At 35.1% G+C, this 23,504-nt stretch overlaps 1 protein-coding gene and 1 long non-coding RNA gene across 12 annotated transcripts in view; one reads left to right on the top strand and one right to left on the bottom strand.

Moving 5' to 3' along the window:
• The window catches only part of LOC118350322 (uncharacterized), a 70,047-nt gene that overhangs the window by 28,276 nt on the left and 18,267 nt on the right, over positions 1-23,504 (top strand). The window lies entirely within an intron of this gene.
• Positions 1-23,504, bottom strand: part of FSD1L (fibronectin type III and SPRY domain containing 1 like) — a 72,687-nt gene that overhangs the window by 34,710 nt on the left and 14,473 nt on the right. For 10 of the 11 annotated variants that reach the window (XR_003130301.3, XM_025433428.3, XM_025433429.3 and 7 more), the window contains exons 2-4: positions 17,605-17,700; positions 13,801-13,932; positions 9,113-9,214 (exon numbers count right to left, since the gene is read on the bottom strand). Coding sequence is in view for 10 of the 11 variants with exons in the window: in XM_025433428.3 (XP_025289213.1) it covers positions 9,113-9,214; positions 13,801-13,932; positions 17,605-17,700 (330 nt within the window). In the remaining variant the exon portion in view is untranslated. Of the gene's footprint in view, positions 1-9,112; positions 9,215-13,800; positions 13,933-17,604; positions 17,701-18,597; positions 18,747-23,504 lie in introns of those variants that run through there. The other variant, XM_025433436.3, reaches the window with a different exon arrangement.

The following is a 23,504-nucleotide window of genomic DNA, read 5'->3' as shown; positions in this document are numbered from 1 at the left end:
ACCCCATATAAATCACCTTAAAAGGAGGAAAACTGAACACTTCAAACTAATTCCAGATGACTATAAATGATTTTCCTTACCTTAAGATTATCAAAATAAACCTCCATTTCCATTCAGTCTGACACGCTTCAACTAGAACAATCAATCTCCTTCATGGGGCACACATTTCTATGCAATCTAATGATTTTCTTATACATTTCAAATCTGCTCTCCAATTTTTCTTCAATGATCTCTTTCACCACTTCATTATGGTTGCTCCAAGTTTTCTCTATATGCCTTCCCTGGGCAAAGACTTTGCATTTTGAGGGCTTGCCTGCTAACATATAAAACTGAGCTGCCGTTCTACAATCCTTTACCCCAAAGAGTGAAGCGATAATGACAAAAATTCAGACGAGGAGAAATCAGAGAAATACTTCTAGCAATAGGTTCTTTCCCTGAGATGACTTCATAGAACCTGCTAACTTAAGCCTACTTGGCATGAGATATCTTTTTTTTTTTTTTTTTTTTTTTTTTTTTTTTTGAGAATGCTAGCACAAATTTACGAATTTAGGAAAGGGCACAGCTGTCACTTGGTGCTGTAGAGTATACAGGAAAACAATACACATAAAATCCACTGTCCCCTTCACATTTACATACAATATATTCAACAACAGTTTTTCTCCCCCAAACTGACCACAATTAACAATGCATCTAATGTAAACCATGATTATTTTGCTCTACACTCTATCCTAGGCCGAGCACAAAGCTTGCCACATGGTGATACTAATAATTATTAAATTTAACTGAACACTAATTTGATGTATATAGCAATGTTTCCGTTGCATCTCTTCTTCAGTTCTAACACTGTTCTTACTTGGTATTGGTCATTTTTATATCTATCCTAAAATAATGTGGTCTTGAGTACCTTTCTACACAAAAAAACAGAACTGACATTTACGAGATGAGCATATGAGACATTTCCAGCACTACAATAATCAATTGTGAGATCCTGTATACTAATCATTCTCTTTTCTTTATTAAGAAATTTTAGTCTTCACTCGTTCTATAGATCCTTTCCAAGCTTCACATTTTACAGCAAACAACCCAACCCACTGGCATTAATACGTGTCTTACATCCTGACATGACTTTGGTACTAGGAATAAGAAATGTTAAAGTCAATTACAAAAATTTTTTTAAATTATTGTCATTACAGCTAGAATTACAACCAAGGATTTTAATATAAGTGTCAGGGAAGAGAAAAAGGAGACTCCTCTGCTCTTGATGTTTCTTTACATATAGATAAGTGCCTAAGTGCTACTAGCATTAATCACTCCCTTAGCCTCTCTCTAATCCTTCATTTCTTCAGGTGAGGAGAAAGGACTTAATCTGATTACGAGTTTGAAAGGAGAAACTAGAAATAAGCTCAGCTATTTTCCCTCTTTCTGGAAGCTTGCTTGCCTACAGGGAACATATATTCTGTTCTTTCCCTCTGTGTAGGAAGTTTCACAGAAACAGGTGCTCGCGTGCGCTCTCTCTCTCACGCGCGCGCGCGCGCACACACACACACACACACACACACACAGAGTCGAGGTACCCTTGTATTGACCATATCTGGGTGGGAAAGTCTGACTAACTCTAGGATTCAATATTAGAAAGCTTGCCCACTGATATAAGCTAAAATTCTCTAATATCATTTTATTGGTATTTGGCCTCTTATCAACTTTATTGCTTTATTTCCCAACTGTTTTAGAATTTGGTTAGAAGAATGTTACTTATCAATCACTCCCAAAGAACCTAACAATATGGAGACCATAACTATCTTTTTCTAAACATTGATTTTCTTTCATCTTTCAAGAACATTATACAGTATGCATGTTTAATTTCCCCACAACAAATTGAACTTAAATAAAATATTAAAGTAATAATAATAATTTCCCTACAACCATTTTTTAAAGTGATCTCTACACCCAATACGGTGCTCAAACTTACAACCCTGAGATTAAGAGTCACATGCTCTACTGATTCAGCCAGCCTGGCACCCCCAATACTGTCTTTTAAACTAACCAGAATGATTCAATTGTGTGTCTAGTATTATTTAACTCAGTAAGGTGACTTTTTTTAGTGTGTCTGTGTACAAGTGTGCACGTGTACACATGCATGTAAAGCTTCCTTTCATCATTTAATGTACTAGGCTGCTTGTGACAAACCAGAAAAGAAACAGATGAAAAGCCAAATAATGCTGGAAAAGTTGTCATCTTGTGTATTTATATATAAACATACCCAGGTGATCAAACTGAAGACTCAGCGGTTCCTCTTTCATTTAGGTTCGAATTTAACAGTATATACACTGTGTAAATGCAGAAGGGGTTGAAAAAGTTATTCTGTGCAATGATAAAAGAGTAGAAAGTCTCAACTTCTGAAGATACTTCTCTAAAAGGGCCCAATTTTAAGAAACATCTTAAATTGGAAAACAAATGGTTTAATTTTTTTTCTGGAATTTCTTCTCCCAAAGTAGAAATCTATCCAAAAGATACACATTACTGTACTGCTTGATTTCTGTAAATTTCAATTTCAAGAGTGATGTTATTTTGTCAATTAAACATCTCTGTTTACCAAGTACAAAACGATTCCAGAATGAACAGGCCTCAGTTAATTCTTTAGATTTTTGGGTAATGCTACTTATTGTACATTATTAGAAAGTTTTCAAGAAGCATTAGCCACATTACCTTGCTCAATATCACTATTTTCTATTTCAATTTCAATCACTATTTCCATTTCAATCTTCCACTGAAATCTTGGTTGCCAACACTTCATTTCTCTTTATTCTGATCAGAGTTGGTTCCTTTCTCCCTCATTCCCTTCCTCCATCTCTCAATAATTGTTTTCAAAATAAATCTTATAATTCTGATCCTTTATCAGTTATAGGAATCTATCACCTGAGACCAAACGCCCTTAAAAAGACCTGTAATAAGAGTACAAGTAGAAGTAATCACAAATGGTTCTTCATAATTACCAATTAAATATAAAGAAGTTAAACCAGATATTTTCCCAATCTTTCTTGTTTTTAATCTGCTGTAAGTAAATACAGAAACTATTTTCTTCCATGAGTTTAATTTAACAAGCACTCTGAAAGTTCAGATCTTATTTTTTCTATATTTCTTACTATCATATTTTTCTCCTTTTATAGAAAGATGTTATATGGAAAGTACCCTAGAAAATAACTCTACTGTGAAGCAGCTAACTTAACAGTATTTTCTAAACATTAAAATGGGAATAATAATAAAACAAAATATGTTTTAGATCTTGCTTATTGTATTCAATGAATCATTTACCCAAAAAGAACAAAATTTGGTATTTCTAAATATCTTCCCAATTAGCAAAAGTTCTAAAACACCTCAGCAAAAAATATGGAGCATGAGACCAAAGGCTTAAGAGATCTGAGTTTCACACCACATTAACCAGCAAATCACTTAACTCTTAGGATTCAATTATCTTATCTATAAAATGATAAGTACTAAAGCATCTTCAAACCCTAAAAGTCCATCCTAAGCCATCTTATTTGCACACAGTAGCTTTTAAAAATTATCCAAAATAAATTAAGCATTTTAACAATCTAATTCTCTGAAATATAGGCTGAAGTGAAGAGGCCGCAAGGGAAAAGTTAGTTAAAATCAGAGCATTAATAAAAAGCAACAAAAATAATATAATTGACCCTTAACAATTTGAACTGCATGGGTCCACCTATATGCAGGATTTTATAACACAGTGCTGTAAATGTATTTTCTTTTCCTTATGATTTTCTTAGTAATATTTTCTCTAGCTTATTTTAAGAATTGAGCATGTAATACATATAACACAAAATATGCATTAATCGACTATGTTATAGGTAAGTCTTCTTGTCAACAATGAGTAGTTAAGATTTGGGTGAGTCAAAAGTCAGACATGGATTTTAAACTACATGGGGCTCAGTGCTCATAATTCTCATGTTTTTTAAAGGCCAACTGTATATCTGTTTCTGGGTAACAACAGAAAATAATACACTCACACTGTCAAAATGATGAATCTAGCAAAAACTAGATTTCAAAACTGGCATTTGCCTGACATGATTTGTCTTTATTTTGATTTGCAGTAAAGCCCAATAGAGTTCCTACTAACACTCTCAATGCCACACAACACTAAGAAACTTTTCAAGTCTTGTCTGTATATTTACATGGTCTTATACTTCAGATTTTCCTCTTAGATTTGGGATAGAAAATTTTGTAATATTTCCTTGAGACAATCTGAAAATGACTAACAGGCAAACATACAATACTTTTCCAATACTTTTTACAATACATAACTGAGACTTCTACCCTCACTCTAAAAATACCATATTAAGGAATGACTTGGGAAATGCGAGGGATTCATCAAGAGAAAGTAAAAAAAATATAGCTTCAATATGCTATTTCTCATTTGGAAAAAATACCAGCATTAAAAAAAAAAACTAAAACAAAAACACTGCAAAGCAGTTGATTCCATATGTTAAAAGTTTTATATTTTCTATACATATGTTTATAAAAAGAACTACTTTTCAAAAAATATGATCATCTTAGTCTTCACAAGCTATAGTAAATAACTGGAAATAAACTTTGAATACAGTACTGCATACATCTGTTCTATAAGTAAGCACATTTATATAACAGGAAACTTTATTTCTGTAAGACTTAAACATCCACAAATGAAATAAAGGTGAAAAATTATAGTCTGGACTATTCTTAACAAATATTTACATTTGTCTTTAAATTGCCTCAGTAACTAAAATCATGCATGCTTTCAGTGAAGGTCCTCTTCTCTCAGCATTCCTGATTTCAACCCACAGAAAACACTTCTGCCAATACTTCTATTCCCTTGAAAACATACAGAGCTTCTATCCTTTTTGTTTGTTCCTCCCAGTAGTTAGAAGCTGACATTGACTGAACAATATGCCAGTGGCTAGTTACTGTGAGTCTAAAGTGGGAAATACACAAAACCTCCCTTTTCATCTGTGATCAAGTGCAGAAGACACTGTTCCCCTTTCACCCCACTTTGTATTTTTTATTCCAGGAAAGGCTTTGTGTACTGGTGACCAGTACCTCCCTTCTAGTCAGACAACTGGGTTATGTGTGGCAAGATAGTGAGGAAGTGGATGGTTAATGACTTGGAAATACCCCACAGACTCAGCTATTTTCATTTTTTTTAAGATTTTATTTATTTATTCATGAGAGAGACAGAGAGAGAGGGGGGCAAAGACACAGGCAGAGGGAGAAGCAGGCTCTGTGCAAAGGAGCCCAATGGGGGACTTGATCCCAGGACCCTGGGATCACCACCTGAGCCAAAGGCAGACACTCAACCACTCAGCTACCCAGGTATCCAAACTAGGCTCTTTTCAAATGTAGAATTCAAGTTCTATATTCGGGGTAGGAAAATAGAAATATTAATTTTGGGGGCACCTGGGTGACTCAGCTGGTTAAGCGTCTGCCTTCCGCTCAGTGGAGAGAGCCTGCTTCTCCCTCTCCTTTTGCCTGACACTCTGCCTACTTGTGCTCTCTGTCAAATAAAATAAAATCTTAAAAAAAGAGAGAAAGAAGTATTAATTTTGTCAAAGGATCCAAGCAATGCAGGCTATTAGCAGAGAAGCCAGGTACGGTGGAGTTTCAGCTACTTGTCCATCCAGAAATAAAGCAAATGATCCAAATCTCATTTGCTGGTGATCCTTCTTCATATATTTACTATCAACCAAACTCCTAACAATTTAAAAAAATTAGTGAAAAATAAAACCAATTTGTAATACCAAATTTTTAAAAATTAGTGTAAGTATGTTCCAAAAATCCTTTCCCATTTGTGCCATTTTTACCCGTTCATTTTCAGATTGCCTAATGCTGGTAAATAGCATAGCTTCATATTCAATTCTCATAATGAGGTACTGTAAGGTGATTATTTAAATATTAGTATTTAAATTACTCTTTTTGAAGATAATAAAGTCTAAAAAGATTCATGGGCTGGATTCTAGCCTATGATTTTTTGTGCCCATGAACTATTCATACTAGTCTGATTTAATCACTTTAATATGGGATATTCATAAACAGCACACCTTAAAAGAATTTTTTTCCAAATTTCTAAAAATATACTAGATAATTATTCTTCAAAGCCAAATAAAATTGATCTTCAAAGTCATCTTCCCTATTTTGTCAGCAATTAGGTGTTTGAGGCAAGCCTCTAGTACATCCAGTTATCTAAGAAAGTGAATTTGGTTTTTGACTTGGAATCAAACCATTATTTGGATACTATTTGGATGTACTAATAATTTCAAACAACTCTCAGTTAAGCATTTTTCTTCAATAATAATAAACTCAGATTTCTAGGTAGTAAACACTGACAAATAATTCATTTCATCACATTTCCAAATGCTTTAAGCTATTAAGCAGTGCCACAAAATGGTGGAAAACCAAAATAATAAAATAAGACACATAATGGAACATTAAGAAAATATGTTTAGGGCAGCCCAGGTGGCACAGCAGTTTAGCGCCACCTTCAGTCCAGGGCTTGATCCTGGAGACTTGGGATCGAGTCCCATGTCGGGCTCCCTGCATGGAGCCTGCTTCTCCCTCTGCCTGTGTTTCTGCCTCTCCCTCTCTCTGTGTGTATCTCTCATGAGTAAATAAATAAAATCTTTATTTTTTTAAAAGATTTATTTATTTATGACAGATAAATATTTATTTATTTATTTACTCATGAGAGACAGAGAGAGAGAGAGAGAGAGGCAGAGACACAGGAGGAGGGAGAAGCAGGCTCCATGCCAGGAGCCTGACGTGGGACTTGATCCCGAAAGGCAGGCGCCAAACCGCTGAGCCACCCAGGGATCCCCCTAAATAAAATCTTTAAAAAATAATTTAAAAAAGAAAATATGTTTAAACCACAATGTGACTTATTTTATCAGAACTTTTCCAATTTACATCAGCTGGGAACAAGTTTTAACAAAGCTGGAAAGGACAAAGGAGAAAGAAAATAGTAGCCTTTGAGAGGAAGGGGAGAGGACATAGTGGAAAGCGAAACTTAGGAGAAACAAACTTGATCACAGGTTTTCTGAGTACCAATCCCTACTTAAATGTAACTGGGCTCAAGTTGTTTTTGAGTACTTGTGTCCATGTTTTATGGTTTTCCTGTCTTCTTCTTCCTCATTCTCAGGCTCTCAGCTATTAATTCTTGCGGCTATGAATATGCCTATCATTAACAGCTATCCCACTCCACTAGAAGAGGACTTTATTAACAGGGAAACTGAAGAAAAAAACTAAAAATTTAGTAGCACCATGGAGATAGCAGGAACTAGATGCTGAGAAACTATCATGAGAAAAGAACATGTATTCCTGCCCATCAACTCTATGATACTGATTTTGATGACTCAGATTATTTTTTGCTTTCTGTATGTTTTTTGGCTATGTTCCAGATGTTTGAGGTTATCCCATAAATGTCTTCTGAATAGGAGATCTATCTATTCTTCTAAAGTACTTTAAAGTATGATACATTTCGGGATGGCTGGGTAGCTCAGCAGTTTGGAGCCTGCCTTCAGCCCAGGGTGTGGTCCTAGAGTCCGGGGATCGAGTCCCACATTGGGCTCCCTGCATGGAGCCTGCTTCTCCCTCTGCCTATGTCTCTGCCTCTCTCTCTTCCTGTGTCTCTCATGAATAGATGGATAAAAATCTTTTTTAAAAATAAAAATTAAAACATAAAGTATGATACATTTATCTCATAATTTCTTTACATAGCTAGTCCTACCAAGTGCAAAGATGAACCTACTTACAGTCTACCTCTAAATTCAAGAATTAATTAGTTCATGAATTTATAGCAAAAGAACTTTTGATTCATTTCACTTAAAAGAATCCATTTTTAAAATTCATTTTAAAAACGCAGCACATAAGCCACCAAATGTTATCTTCTCAAGGAAGATTTTTCTACCTTCAAGTTCAAAGAAAAATCATGAAATTAAAATATTAGATGAACACAAAAGGATAATAAAGCCACCTTTCTAACACTAATACAGTTCACTACCTAGTCCACAAAGACCAAGGAAATAATATCAAATGTGAATACCTTATCTTGATATGATTACTACACAGTACATATTTTACATTAGTACACACTTGAGCTCATTATACAGCTCAAGTTGCCATTTTCCTCACACCATTTTTAATATATTCTACAGCTGTATTCTACATCAAACAGAAATCTGATTTGATAAATTGGTAATCATTTAAAAATGACCCAATTTAAAATAAAAATAAAAATCTAGAATTCAGAATCTCTTAAATAACAGGATCTAGGTTACAACACTAGTAGTCTTATTCTACTGTTTATATTTCATACCAAACATACCCTTAAAATAAGAACCTACATTTTCATATTTTAATTAAACATACAATTACACTAAACAGTGGGGCACTTAATAATAAATATAATAGCAAATTTCACTGTTACAGTGCTTATATGCATCAAGTGATGTTTTTCCAATCAGCTCATAGAAGGAAGGAATACAAAACTAGATTTTTAAGAATGTTAATAGCAATATTAATCTTCCCTTAATCATGAAATATTTATAACAAAGGTATGACTCAGATAAAATACAAAAGTACCCTTAAAATAAGTGACCAATAAGAATGTAACTGAAAAGGAAAATAACTTGATTCATCTTAATAGAGCATTTAAGAGAAATTAGATAATTTGTCCATGGCCCCAAAGATACATACATCTAGGTATCCACATTGGAATAATGAATAGATAACATTTTACTTAAGAAATTCCAAGCCAGGGATGCCTGGGTGGTTCAGTGGCTGAGCATCTGCCTTCGGCTCAGGACGTGATCCCAGAGTCCCGGGATCGAGTCCCACATCGGGCTCCCTGCATGATGCCTGCTTCTCCCTCTGCCTGTGTGTCTCTGCCTCTCTCTCTCTCTGTGTTTCTCATGAATAAATAAATAAAATATGTTTTTAAAAATTCCAAGCCTTTTTTAGTATTAGAAATGACTTAATAAATTCAAAATTGAAAGGGAAAACATCATTTTTTTTAAACAAAATTCTCCTATTTAAATGGTTAGTCTAGTTTTTTGGGCTGGATTTTTACCTTTGAAAATTCTTCAGGTTCCTTTATATCTAATGACCGTGTTGCAAATTCTAGTAGTTCTTCTGAGTTCTCCAAGGCATTATTACATTGACTGAGCTGACTCTAAAAAACAATAATAAATCTTTAAAATAAAATTTCCTATTTCCTTGAGAATCTTAAATATATATTGTTATAACGAACTTACAATTTTAATAGCAAAAATTGAACAAAAATATTTTAGAGAACTATTAAAGCAATATAATCACTAGTCATATATGTAACAAATTTTAACTATCTTAATATATTGTACTAAACATCCTTCCATAATTTGTTCAAAATAGCTAAATTGCATACAGATATACTCATCATTTAAAAATACAAAACAAAATAAAGCAATTATTTACTTAATTTACTTACAATTCTTCTCGATCAGGGCAGTCAGGGAACTAGCAAATATTTTTTAAACTATCAATAATTTAAATTAAAAAATCAAAATATGGGTGGTGCCTGAATGGCTCAGTAGGTTGAGTGTCTGCCTTCAGCTTAGGTTGTGATCCCGGGGTCCTGGGATCAAGCCCTGTATCAGACTTCCTGCTCAACAGAGAGTCTGCTTCTCCCTCTCCCCCTGACCTTCCTCCCCATTTGTATGCTCGCTGTCTCAAAATCTTTCAAAACATTAAAATAAAATAAAAAATAATAAAATATCAAAATAATCCATCTGCAGACAACATCCTGTATAAATGAAGACTAAGTTTCTTTGATATTTAACAATTTAAAGTTTATGAATCAAGTGACAGATGCATGCAGTTGAGCACCACTTTAGTACTCCATATACCACATCAACCCAAGTAATACCTACTACCATAAATGCTAATTTATAATTTCCAAAATTGGGTAACATAGGAATCACAAATCCAAGTGACAGGATTCAAAAAGAATAAAGAGAAATAAAAGACAGTAACTGTTACAGTGATATGCTCTGTTATAGTGATATATTAAATTCATGTACTAGTCTTTCTTATTCAGTTCTCTGTCACTCTATCATCTGTTGTCTAAAACTAAGCCCAGTCATGCAAAAATACTGTGATACTTTTAAGCAAAGAAACAGATCTATTTCTAAGTTTTTTAATGTACCCAAGATTCTACTTAGAATATTAGTATCTATTTATTACTATCTATTCCACATTCAAATCTACTTAGGTATCCCTTAAGTTCAGCACTAAAGATAAAACTATGGCTCATTTTATTGGTGTCTCATGCGTTATATTTTTACTTCGAAAAGTAGAATAGTTTTGCCAAATTTGAGGTTAAAATAGGTTTTCACGTGTTATTCTAAGAACCTAATCATAATTTCCCAAAAATACTATACTTCCTATAAGTAAAGCTCTCATGACTTCTGAAGAATAATTAATAAACCACCATTTGAAACATCCCATTTGGATGAGAGCTTTATGAAAAATTTAAGCAAAATCACTCAGAAAAAAATGGTAGCTATTAATGGTCTACACAGGATCACTAGGGCAGACTAAGTTAATGTAGTATTAAAAGTAAAAGGTAACTAAAAGAATAAGGAGGGATGCGTGGGTGGCTCAGTAGTTGAGTGTCTGCCTTCGGCTGTCCCAGGATCAAGTCCCATATCCGGCTTCTTGCATGGAGCCTGCTTCTCCTGTCTCTGCCTCTCTCTCTGCCTCTCTGTCTCTCATGAATAAGTAAATAAAATCTTTTAAAAAAATAAGGAATATATCTCAAGGAATTATTAAAGTGAAAGAATCCAATCTGAGGTCAAAGTTTAAGATAAAATATTTTATTCTAAGAAAATGTTATGAGGGCATCTGGATGGCTCAGTTAAGCATCAGCCTTCGGCTTAGGTCATGATCCAAGGGTCCTGGGATCCCTGCTCAGGGAGGAGTCGGCTGCTCCCTCTGTCTGCCCCCCTGCTTGTACATGCTCTCTCTCTCTCTCTCTCTCTCTAATAAATAAATAAAATCTTAAAAAAAAAGAAACCTCTATGAATTTGCTTACAAAAGGGAAAGCTTAACAAAGGGGTACAAAGGAATACAATTAAAACAAGTTTGTGAACCCAAATGAAGAACAGAGATGTTCTACTGTCTCCAATTAAAGAATAAAATGGCATCGGTAGCCAAGTTGTGATTTTTTTTAATATTTGGTTTTTAAACTATCCCAATAAAGCTTTACCATTACCATTATGCTGATATTAAATTACCATTATGCTGATATTACCATAGCTTTTCCTTTGAATCATAACATAAGAATGAAGTTAACTAAATTTGTATTTCAACAACTCAGTCTTATTTTATAGCCTGCTATTCCCTAATACCTCTTCATCCCACCTAGATCACTACTCCTATGAAAAAACATTGCCAAAATTTTTGTAGCACTGAGAAGAGGCAAATATTAAGAGTTACAAAGGATAACTGGGTGATAATTTTTAAAAAATGGAATCACTGGAAAAAATGAAGATCTCAAGTTATGCTACAGGAAGAAAAAATGGTTCTAACATCCTTGTAGTCACCACACCCAAACAGCATCATCTCACACTCATTAAGATGGCTACTACCAAAAAAATTTTTAAATGGATGAATGGGTGATGGTGGTCAAAAGGTACAAACTTCCGATTATAAAATAAGTCCTGGAAATGTAACATACAGCATAGTGAAAAGAATACTATATTGTATATTTTTTAAAGTAAGCTCTAGGACGGATGTGGGGCTTGAACTCATGACCCTGAGATCAAGAGTCTCACGCTCTACTGACTGAGCCAGACAGATGCCCCTACTGTATTGTACATTTAAACATTGCTAAGAGAGTAGACCTTAACTTATCAAACTTCACACCCAAAAAAAAACAAAAAAATCCAGTCAAGAAATTGGCAGAGGACATGAACAGACATTTCTCCAAAGACAACACACAAATGGCTAACAGACACATGAAAAAATGCTTAACTAACTACACTTGGCATGAGGGAAATGCAAATCAAAACCACAATGAGATACCACCTCACACCTGTCAGAATGGCTAAAATTAATGACTCAGGAAACAACAGATGTTGATGAGGATGCAGAGAAAGGGAAACCCTCTTACATTGTTGGTGGGAAAGCAAACTGGTGCAGCCACTCTGGAAAACTGTATGGAGCTTCCTCCAAAAGTTAAAAATAGAGCTACTCTTTGTCCCAGCAATTGAACTACTAGCTATTTATCCAAAGGATACAAACACAGTGATTCAAAGGGGCACCTGCACCCCAATGTTTATAGCAGCAATGTCCATAACAGTCAAACTATGGAAAGAGCCCTGATGTTCATCAGCAGATGAATAAAGAAGATGTAGTATATATACACAATGGAATATTATTACTCAGCCATCAAAAACAAGGAAATCTTGCCATTTGTAATGATATGGATGGAACTATATGGTATTATGCTAAGTGAAATAAGTCAGAGAAAAATAAATACCATATGATTTCACTCACGTGTTGAATTTAAGAAACAAAACAAATGAACATAGGGGAAGGGAAGGAAAAATAAAATAAGATGAAATCAGAGGAGGAGGCAAAACCATAAGAGACACTGAACTTTAAGAAACAAACTGAGAATTGCTGGAGGGGGTGGGGGGAACAGATAATCGGGTGATGGGCATTAAGGAGGGCACTTGATGGAAAGAGCATTGGGAGTTATATGCAACTGATAAATCACTAAATTCTACCTCTGAAACTGATGAAAAAAATATGACATATGATTTAAAGCAGTAATTTGTGAATAGCCTCAGAGGAAAAAAAGAGTAGATCTTAAAGGTTCTCATTAGAAGAAAAAAAATGTGTAACTATGTGTGGTGTTGCATGTCAATATATATTTGCATACACACACACACACATTTTCTTTATTCATATAAAGAAATATATAGGGCAGCCCGGGTGGCTCAATGGTTTAGTGCCTACCTTCGGCCCAGGGCATGATCCTGGAGACCTGGGATCGAGTCCCACATCAGGCTCCCTGCATGGAGCCTGCTTCTCCTTCTGCCTGTGTCTTTGCCTGCCTCTCTCTCTGTCTCTCTCATGAATAAATAAAATCTTTTAAAAAATTGTTAGTTTAAAAAAAATCTATACAAACGTACATATATACACACACATTTTTATTCATATAAAGATATATAAATGTACATACATACACATACACACATATATAGTGAAATATAATTCAGTCATAAAAAGGAAATTCTAGCACATATTGCAAGATGGACAAACTTTAAAGACATTACACTGAGTGAAATAAGCCAGTTACAGAAGGGGCAGATACTGAATTATTCCACTTATGTGAGGTTATCTAGAGTAATCAAAATCATGAAAACACACTAGTGGTTGCCAGTGGTGGGGTAAAAAGCAAATAGGTAGTTGTTGTTCGATGGGTATAGAGTTTCAGTTTTAAAGATAAAAAGTTCTAGAGATCTGTTACACAACAATGTCAATAGAGTTAACACTACTGAACTATACATTTTAAAAAGGTTACAATGGTAAATCTTAGGTTTTTATCACTATTAAGAAAAAACAAGATATCTATGAGGAAACCAAAAGTTAATCATTTTTCTACAAGATAAAAGTAGTTATTCACAGAAATTCACTCATTTTTTTCTGTCAGTAAATCAAATATTAAACAGACAAAAGTTATCTATATTTAAATATGCTGCATGATCTCACCTGTAATTCTTGTGATTTACGAGCTTGTTCCTGCTTGATACTGTTAATCATACTTTCCTTCACCTCATCCAAAATAGAATATAAACTATCAAATTCTTCATCTAACTCCGAAAGTATGTTAGAAGAATTTTCCTGTTTAATAAACAAAACAATGATTTTTACTTGAAGAGCTGTCAAATACCTGAAAATTAAAAGATATGCTTACAAAAGACAGAACAGATTCACATTTATAAACTATCTCAAGCTAAAATCATATAAGCAAAAAAATTCTAATATTTGTTTTGTTTTTTCACCACACACGAATGGATTTTATTCCAGGACTTGAAGGAAATTTCAACTATTTGGAAACTTGCCCAAAAAATTATGAATTACAAAAATAAAGGACATGACCCATAAAATTAAATCAACAAATTTTTTTTTTAATTTTATTTATTTATGATAGTCACATAGAGAGAGAGAGAGAGAGGCAGAGACACAGGCAGAGGGAGAAGCAGGCTCCATGCACCGGGAGCCCGATGTGGGATTCGATCCCGGGTCTCCAGGATCGCGCCCTGGGCCAAAGGCAGGCGCCAAACCGCTGCGCCACCCAGGGATCCCAACAAATTTTTTTTAAACCTTGATAGAACTTAGGAAGTCTAAGTATAATAATAATAATTGCTATAGTGGGTACTATGTGCCAAGTACTGTTTAAATACCCAACACTTATGAACTAATTTTATCCTAACAAGCACAGCTTTACTTTACAGATGGAAGAACTGACACACAATGAAGCTAAGTCATACAACTAGAAAAGTGGTTGGACCCAGAATTTGAATAAGGGTACTAGGCACAAAGTCAGTATTCTTAACTACTGTACTATCTTGCTTTTTCTAAAAGCAGGAATAGAGAGGCATCTGGTTGGCTCAGTCAATAGAGCATTCAGCTCTCATTCCTGAGGTCAAGCCCCACATATGCATGGAACCTACTTAAAAAATAATAAATCAATAATAAAAACAGGAATAGAAGGAAACTTCCTAAACACAATACAGTATTTATCAAAAATCAACAATGAAGTAACAGTGATGAGATGTCCAAGAATACATGGAAGATATCAATGAGGACCCTCTATGTGATATCCTACAATGAGATACCACTTCCATCTTTAGAAGCCTCTGGTCTGATTGGAGGGGGGGAAGGGTATCATATCAATTTAAGGATGGTCCAACTAGAGCCCAGTGTTTTAAAAATTTATTAAACTGCTATATGAAAATTATCTATATGCTAAGGAGTATCATAACTAGCCTACCATAAGTTGATCTGAAAATACACACAGACACGTTAAGCTCAGAATAACTGACAAGGTAATTTAACAATAGTTGAACACTGTAGGGCCAACTAACTGGAAGCACTGAGGTCAAATGAGTACAAGTTTAAGAGGGAAGAAGAAGCATTTCAAGAAGGTCTTTCAGAGATGAGTGGGATCTGGAAAAATCTAAGAAACATTAGCAAAAAAGGATAAAAGTTCTTCTTAGGGAACACAGTCCCTACCTAAATGATGACAGTCTAGATTAGAGTAGAAGTGTAAAAACTATACAGGGGAGGGCCTTGGCCAAGATAAAGGAAAGAATTAATCCATCTTGCAATATGACTTACCTAAGTGATAGAACAGAGGGGGTGGAGTAGAATAAAAAATGTAATTAAAAATTCTAATATTTGACATATGCTTTAAAAACAGGTAAATCCTAGAAGCTGGCTGCTAATGCTGACAGCACTATCTCAGTTATGCTGAGTTAAGCATCTTTTATGGAGTAGCCCATACTCTCCTCTTTATCTTTTACAACACCATTTCCATAGGACAATGTGAAAAATTGTTTTAAACTGCCAACTTTGTCCAGAATTTCAGGTTCCAAGGCAGATCCTAAGCCAGTGGTTCTCAACCTTTGTCATGCATCACAATCATCAATGAGCATTTTAATAAAATATTCCAGAAATTTTGTTTCCATAACTGAAGAACAGTTTGTGCACACAGGGATGGGGCTAATTTTGCGTGAATGGTACGATTGTTCAGGTTGTCTAAAACAGTGCATTTACATAAGATATACAGAACTTAACAAGACCAAACAATTCCTTACTGGACCTAAGAGATTTATCAAACATTGATTTTTAGTGCTCAAAGAACCTCACAAGTCATCTACTGACTAAAATTTGTAGTCAAACTCCTAAATTTTAGGAATTAAAATACAGAAGTGACTTGCCCAAAGCCACACAACTAATTAATGATGGCAGAATCAATAAAACATTTCAAGCCTGTTGACGTCCCAGAGCTCCTCACTGCCACGTTAAGCAAGATGCTGCTATTTCAACAATAACTTAAAATATCTGTGAAATCTCTAGATAAGCAATAACCACACTTGCAGTAATTATGAGAAGAAATCATCTTAGGCATTTCTCAACTTAGATAAATCATTCAATTAAGAGAATTGGCACTGGTTAAGAAAACTAATATGTACAATCTATTGTAGTAACATAAACCAAACTTTTGCTTATAATTTTTATAAAAATTAGATATTACCTCACTTGGAGTCTTACCAAAAATGGCATTAATCATTTTACTAATTGATTTGCAGTAATAAGAACAAGCTGTGGCAAAAGAAATGTGCAGTCTGGTAGGAAAAAGAACTAAGTCAAATCTCACATTAACCACTCAGTAACAGTGTGACCTTGGACAAGCCACTTAAATTCGTGGACCTCAGTTTACTTATCTGTAAAAAGAGAATGGACTACTTCTTGATAACCAATTGACACATACTTATAGTCTCTTACACTCTACCTCTTATGCCTCCATCTTCAGTGACAAGGTTGTAGTTCAATTCTCCCTCTAGTTTTCTTTCTAGGTTCTAAGGTAGACTACTAATAATTATTCATCAGAAAAATAGTTTGGGCTATCTCTGGCTTATGATCTCTTTTTCCAGATGTCAAATGTGATAATTCTCTTATATACAGATCAAGAGTCTTAGAACTAGCTTTGCTTATTTAAAGAAAGTGGATTTGTGGATTCACCAAATTTTCCAGTAAAAAAGTTTGAGAATGACAGTTAAAGTGATGAAGATCTTAATCAACTAACCTCAATTACAATAAATTCTGAAGTAAAGGAAATAACAAGGACCATAAAGTTTAACAAGCCAAGACCCAAGCAAAAACCTAGGTTCAAACAAATAAAAATCACAGGAAAGGATTTACTGTCTACTGGTATCCTATAGATCCTCTGTTTATTTCACCAATAAATTCATTAAGGCACATTCATCCACATTTGATTACATACTACATGGATTATCTGCCCAAACCTGGAACCATTTCTAAACATTTCTCTTCCTCATTAGGCACGTTATTTTTAAAAGTTTAACTTTCTTCCAGTTCTGCAAGCAGACCTCTTACCAGCCACATTTTCCTTCCAGTATTTACTGTAAAAGAAATGGTTAGCTTCCCACTACTCTGAAAACGTGTAATTTGCTCTTAATTGGAATTATAAAACAATTATCTATAATGGAAAGGTTCAAAAGCGAGCACTGTAATATTCCCTACCAACTACTACTCCAGAGTTTTCTTCTTCCCCTACTATTTGATCTTTCCATAGAGAATACAAAAATAGTAAGGAAAACATTTTTCTTTATCTGCATTTAAAAACCATGCTCTCACCTTAATTTATAATCTAGAGTTTATGTAGTATATTTATGCTTCTGATTTGACCCAACATCATTCCTTGCAACACATTACACATTTTTTTCATATTACACATTTTTTACACATTTTTAAAAAGATTCATACCTGTACTCCTTTTAGTGTTTGATTTAGTGTATCAATAAAGTTCTGAATTTCATCATTTTTATTTGCCAGAGTTGAAATGATCCTTTGTAGAGCTTCCTAGGATTAAAACAAATGAAACAAACAAAAACTTAACATCATGATATTTTAATAAAAGTATTAAGCATAACAATTCTCTCAACAATCCATATAAGAGGAGAAATGTAAAATTTCTCATTATCAAATTTCCAAAGGCCTATAATTACAAAAGATAGGATATGCATGTACTGTTTTAAAACTTCTTATTCCTAGTGTACAACTTAATCACCACCATACCTTTCATATTGAAGATAATCAATATAATTTAATGCCAATACTATTATTTTAGGTAATAGGGCCAGAGGTAAGGAATAAAACCAAATCCTTAAATGCTGCAAAAACAAATGGAACTTCCTAATACAATATTAAGATATGAAGAATTTTTTAAAGAGCAGTAAAAGTTGACATTTTATTTATAAAAATAAATACCAAAGTAGATAAATTTGTAGCTAAAATTACAATATTCATCACAGTACTTACAGATGCTATAAAACCATAATTAAAGAGTTAAGTAATTTTAATAGCAAGTATCTCAGATTTTTAAGATTTATTTATTTATTCATGAGAGAGACAGAAAGAGAGGCAGAGACATAGGCAGAGGGAGAAGCAGGCTCCCCGAGGGGAGCCTAATGCAGGACCTGATCCCAAGACCCCAGGACCCCAAAGGCAGATGCTCAACCAATGAGCTACCCAGGTGCCCTACCTCAAAAGACTTTTTGATAATGCTTTCTATTTAAATAAAATACTTAGTTATTTAATCTTCTCATACTCTCCAGTTCAGTGCTATACAATTAAGTTCTCTGCTATGATACACATAGCCTATACATGTGCTGTCCAATATGCTAGTCAATAGCTATATGAAGCTAATGAGCTCTTGAAATGTAGACAGAACTGAGGAACTGAGTTTACTGATTTTACCTTTAATTATTTTCACGTTCTCTAGCCATATGTGACAAGTGCTGTCATACTGGACAGCATAGGTCTAGCTGTTCAGTAACTCTTCATGGGTAGTAAGAGCAAAATCCAAACAAGGTACTTGTATTCTCAGTAAGAATCAAATGCAAGTATTTTTACTTTATAATTTTCCCAGAAGTACAAGTCTTGCTTCTGTAAGTACCAGAAATATAAGTATTTTAATAATATCATATAAGACTTTGTGATAAAGGTTCTCCTCAGTATATAACCAGATATCAGTAAAGGGCTATATCTAAAGAGCTCAGGAAATAAACTGATAAAGAGTATTTCATATAAATGCTCATAAGGCATTATAGTAGGAAAAAATTAAAAATAATCATAATAGTTCTCAATTTTCACAAGAATCTCTGAAGATAAGGAGGTATTATCCTCATCCTTGAGGCTGCTCAGGGTTCTGTGTTATATATATTCACTTACTTATACTATTTTTCCCATTCTCACAGTTGGTAGTATTTTAGTATAATAATACAATGAAATTATGCTATGAGAGAAGATCAATACCAAGAGTTAGCTGTTTATCCTGTGGTGTTCTTTCCAGAAATAGGTGCACCAAGATTTTAATACAAAAACAACCAGCAGAGGGGCAGTATGAAGCCAGGATTTGGGGCAGGGGTGAGTACAGTTGTAAGGGCAAGAATGGTAGTACAGAGATAATAGAAAAAGAGGGCAGAGGACTTAAGAGGCTTCCAATTATCCATCCAAGGTATATCTCCTACCTTGGATGAATAATTGGAAGCCTCGTAAGTAAATATTTATATTTATATATATATATATATATATATATATATATATATATATATATTTTTTTTTTTTTTTAAACACAATGGAAGGGGCGCCTAGGTGGCTTAGGGAGTTAAGCATCTGCCTCCAGCTCAGGTTGTGATCTCAGGGTCCTGGGATTGAGCCCCACATTGGGCTCCCTGCTCAGCAGGGAGTCTGCTTCTCCCTCTCCTTCTATTCCCTCCCCACACAGTCGTGCTCTTTTCTCTCTCACTCTCTCTCTCAAATAAATAAAATATTTTTTTAAAAAAACAGTGGAAGAGTAGTAATGGTTCTGCATAATCATTGGACTGTGTAGAGTAAGCTTCAATGAAGACTGGACTCTTTCTGGGGCCTTTGGGTAGTTCAGTCAGTTGAGGGTCCAGTCATGATCTTGGGATTGTGAGATGAAGCCTGGGTCAGGCTCAGCGGGTAGTCTGCTTGGGATTCTCTCTCTCCCTCTGCTCCTCCTTCTTGCTCTTGTGTGCGCTCTCTCTCTCTCTCAAATAAATAAATAAATATTTAAAAAATAAAAAAGAGACTGGGCTCTTTTTGGTAAATGGACTATAGCTGCCTCCTCCTTTATCTCTCCTAATGGCAGGGCTACATTCAAACTGTACAGACGATAAAATGGTAGTAACTGCTAGTAGGGTAAAAATTATGCTCAGTCTGTTTACAAAGTCCATGCTGTTTACCACTTTAGAATACTGTTTCTAAGTCTAGCCAATTTGCCCATCATATGAAATATTCATATAATAAACTATATATTCTTTTTAAATTTTGGTTTGCTAAGCCTCTTCATGACATACAAAACTTAGAATTTACATAGTAAAGAATCACTGGTGGAGGTTAAGCTCTGTCCAGTGCTAAGCATACTCATGAACTTCAAGGTAAAGATGAGTCTTCCTAGGAGAGATTTTATCCCATGAAAAGGAGGAGTCAGACTCAATGAATTCAACTCAAAAACAAAATTTCAATCACCTATATATATGAGTCCAATAAAAACAAAGAAATTTCACCAAAGAACCTGTGAGGCACTGATACATAAAAAAGGCAGATCTAATTCAGAACAACAACAACAAAAGCCCACAAAGCCCAAAAAACTTCCCTAGTACAAAACAGTTTTTCATATTTTTGTCTGAGTTTTGTCTGAGACAAAAACAAAGCTGCACCTGAAGACACCTGACATGTAAGTTATATGAACTTAAAGAATCATCAGGATAATGCTGTCCTTTGTGTATTGTACTACTCCATACCTCCAAGACATAATACTGTGAGATTACAGTAATCTTATGGTAAAGACCATAAAAAATCTAATGGTAAATACTATTCCTTTTTAATTAATTCAAAACTCTGCCATTACCAGAAAATGAAAAGTCATCTTTCTCAATTTGTGTTGGTCCATGAAGAGTTAATAGCAATTTCTGGAAAGAAACCCTCTGATCTATGTGTTAAAGCTTTGGGGGTAATGGTATTCTAAATGAATTACCTAAGGTTTTAAAAATATCACACTCCCCCAGAAAGTAGTTGGGAACCAAAGGTCTCTAAAGTGTGATATAGTATTTCAGGGAAACATCATCTCATTCTTTGAAGAGAAAATGCTTTGTGGCTCACATTTTGCACTTCAGTGGGAGTTCCAGTACAGAATTAGGGTCTACCACGGAACACCTAAACAAAGGGCCCACATCCTGAGAAAGACAGCTTACCTTACTGCCAAAGTAAAAAGACTGAAGTCTGAAATTCTCTGGGGGTGGGGGAGGGTATTACTCCAATCTCTAGGTAGGGAGAGCTTCGGAGCCTTTGCTATAATGTACACCACTGAGATGCTATATGAATGGACAAGCCAGCTGTAGAGGGCTTTGGAGCCTCAGCATTTAAGGTGACCTGTATTTTAACAGCTACCAAATGCATTAGAAAACATGGCTGCAGTGGGGCACCTGGGTAGCTCAGTCAGTTAAGTGCCTGCTTTCTGCCTTCAGTTCAGGTCATGATCTCAAGGTCCTGGGATCAAGCTCCACATAGGGACTCCCTGCTCACTGGAGAATCTGCTTCTCCCTCTCCCTCTGACCTTCCCTACACTCGTTCTTTCTCTCACTCTCTCAAATAAGTAAAATCTTAAAAAGAAGAAGAAAAAAAACCGAAGAAACAATCATCCAGGTGAATAAGAGTACCCAAAGCAACCAATGTGACCTTGGTAGCTAATACAGATAAAGAGCTGCCTCTATCCTAAGCTTTTTTCTTTTCTTTTTTTTTTTTTAAGATTTTATTTATTTATTTATTTATAAGAAACACAGAGAGAGAGGCAGAGACACAGGCAGAGGGAGAAGCAGGCTCCCTCCAGGGAGCCCAATGTGGGACTCAATCCCCTAACCAAGGATCATGCCCTGAGCTTAGGGCAGATGCTCAACCACTAAGCCACCCAAGCGTCCCAACTCTAAGCTTTTCTAAGAAAAAAGGGATGTATCATGAAAGTTCTCCAAGAATAGACTGCTGAAGAGCTCCAGAAGCTCTGAAGCCACTTTCCCTTTAATCTGGAGAGAATGAGCAAATGCAAGACTGTAATCAAGAACTCACATTTTGTATTCTCCTATAGTCAAAGTTCATCAGGAAGGGATGAGAAATAAATAATCAAGGGGACCAAGGCTTCAATCATTCTGGTCCTCACAAGAACAGGGACTGGCTAGACTAAGGGTGAAAATGGCATGAAGACAGAAAGAACTAAGGAACTTGGGACTGAGTAGAACTGGAAAACAAATACAAGTAACCAAAAATTTTAAGTACCACCACCAATACCAAAACTTATAAAAACTAAAGGATAAGGATTACATGAACTGAGTTCTGAAACTCAACTCTATCTTGTGTATGTGATATGAGGTGAGGCTAAAGTTTTCTGTAGGTAGTAAGAGTCAGAAGAAAGGTGTATACAGCGATAGTGTGTGCCTAATAGGCATACAACAGGAGACTAGCTAAATATGTACCAAATCCAGTATAAATTTGTTAAAGTGTTTTATAAATATGACAGGCAACATGCCAGGGCAGGGTATCTATATTCAGAAAATTAGAGAAAGAGAAAAGAATTAAAAGATACCATAATCTTTTGAGTTTTCTACCCCACTTTATCCCTTTAGGGCCTCCACAATTAATCAATAGCTTTTAAAATGGAGACGCAGTAATTGGTAAAGAAGTTGAAGAGGAAGCACAAAGCCAAAAGTCTCAATGAATGTAACGTAAGCAATCAGTGCACCAGTAGATGCAGAGCCTCTTCTCTGAGCCCCAGATCATCTTCATACAACTGCTTACTTGGAATCTCCACCTGGATGTCTCATAAGCACTTCAAAGCTCAACATGTCATAATGTCCCCCACTAAACCTAAGCCCTTTTCTAGTGTTCTATTTCTGCAAATGGTGGTACTAGCTGCAAAATCAGAAACCTAGGCTGCCATCATCATTACATCCCCCTCCTCTCATTTGTGCTCTACATGTAGTCACCAAGTCCTGTGGATTTTACCTCTTAAGTAGTTTTGTAATTAATACTACTACCTTAGCATAAGTCAGTATCATATTTCAACTTATACTCTTGTGAAACTTAACTAGCTTGTGATCCATTTTTTTCTCCCCAACAATCAGTTCTGAATACTGCAGCGAGAATAATATGATAGCATCACTCTTTCTTTTAATTTAGTCTTCAATGGCTTCCTTTGATAAAACTGAAAGCCTTGGGACACCTGGATGGCTCAGTGTTTGAGTGTCTGCCTTTGGCTCAGGGCATGATCCGGAGATAGAGTCCCACGTTGGGCTCCCTGCATGGAGTCTGCTTCTCCCTTTGCCTATGTCTCTGCCTCTGTGTGTGTCTCTCATGAATAAATAAATAAAATCTTTTTAAAAACCCTGAAAATCTTTTAACATGATGTTAACATGACCTTATATAATCTGTAAACCCCTCCATGATCTTCCCGGTGCCAACCTCTCCTGCTTCAGCTCACACCAGACTTCCTCTTTCTTGCTACATTCCAGCTACAGCAGCCTGCTGTGAGTTTCTCTAATATGCCTTGTTTCCCACCTGGGAACCTTCACACCTATCAGTTCCTCTGC

Source organism: Canis lupus, chromosome 11, assembly GCF_003254725.2.
Source record: "Canis lupus dingo isolate Sandy chromosome 11, ASM325472v2, whole genome shotgun sequence".
NCBI lineage: Eukaryota > Metazoa > Chordata > Mammalia > Carnivora > Canidae > Canis > Canis lupus.
Note: the sequence above shows the minus strand (reverse complement) of the source record. Positions and strands in the feature narration are given on the sequence as shown.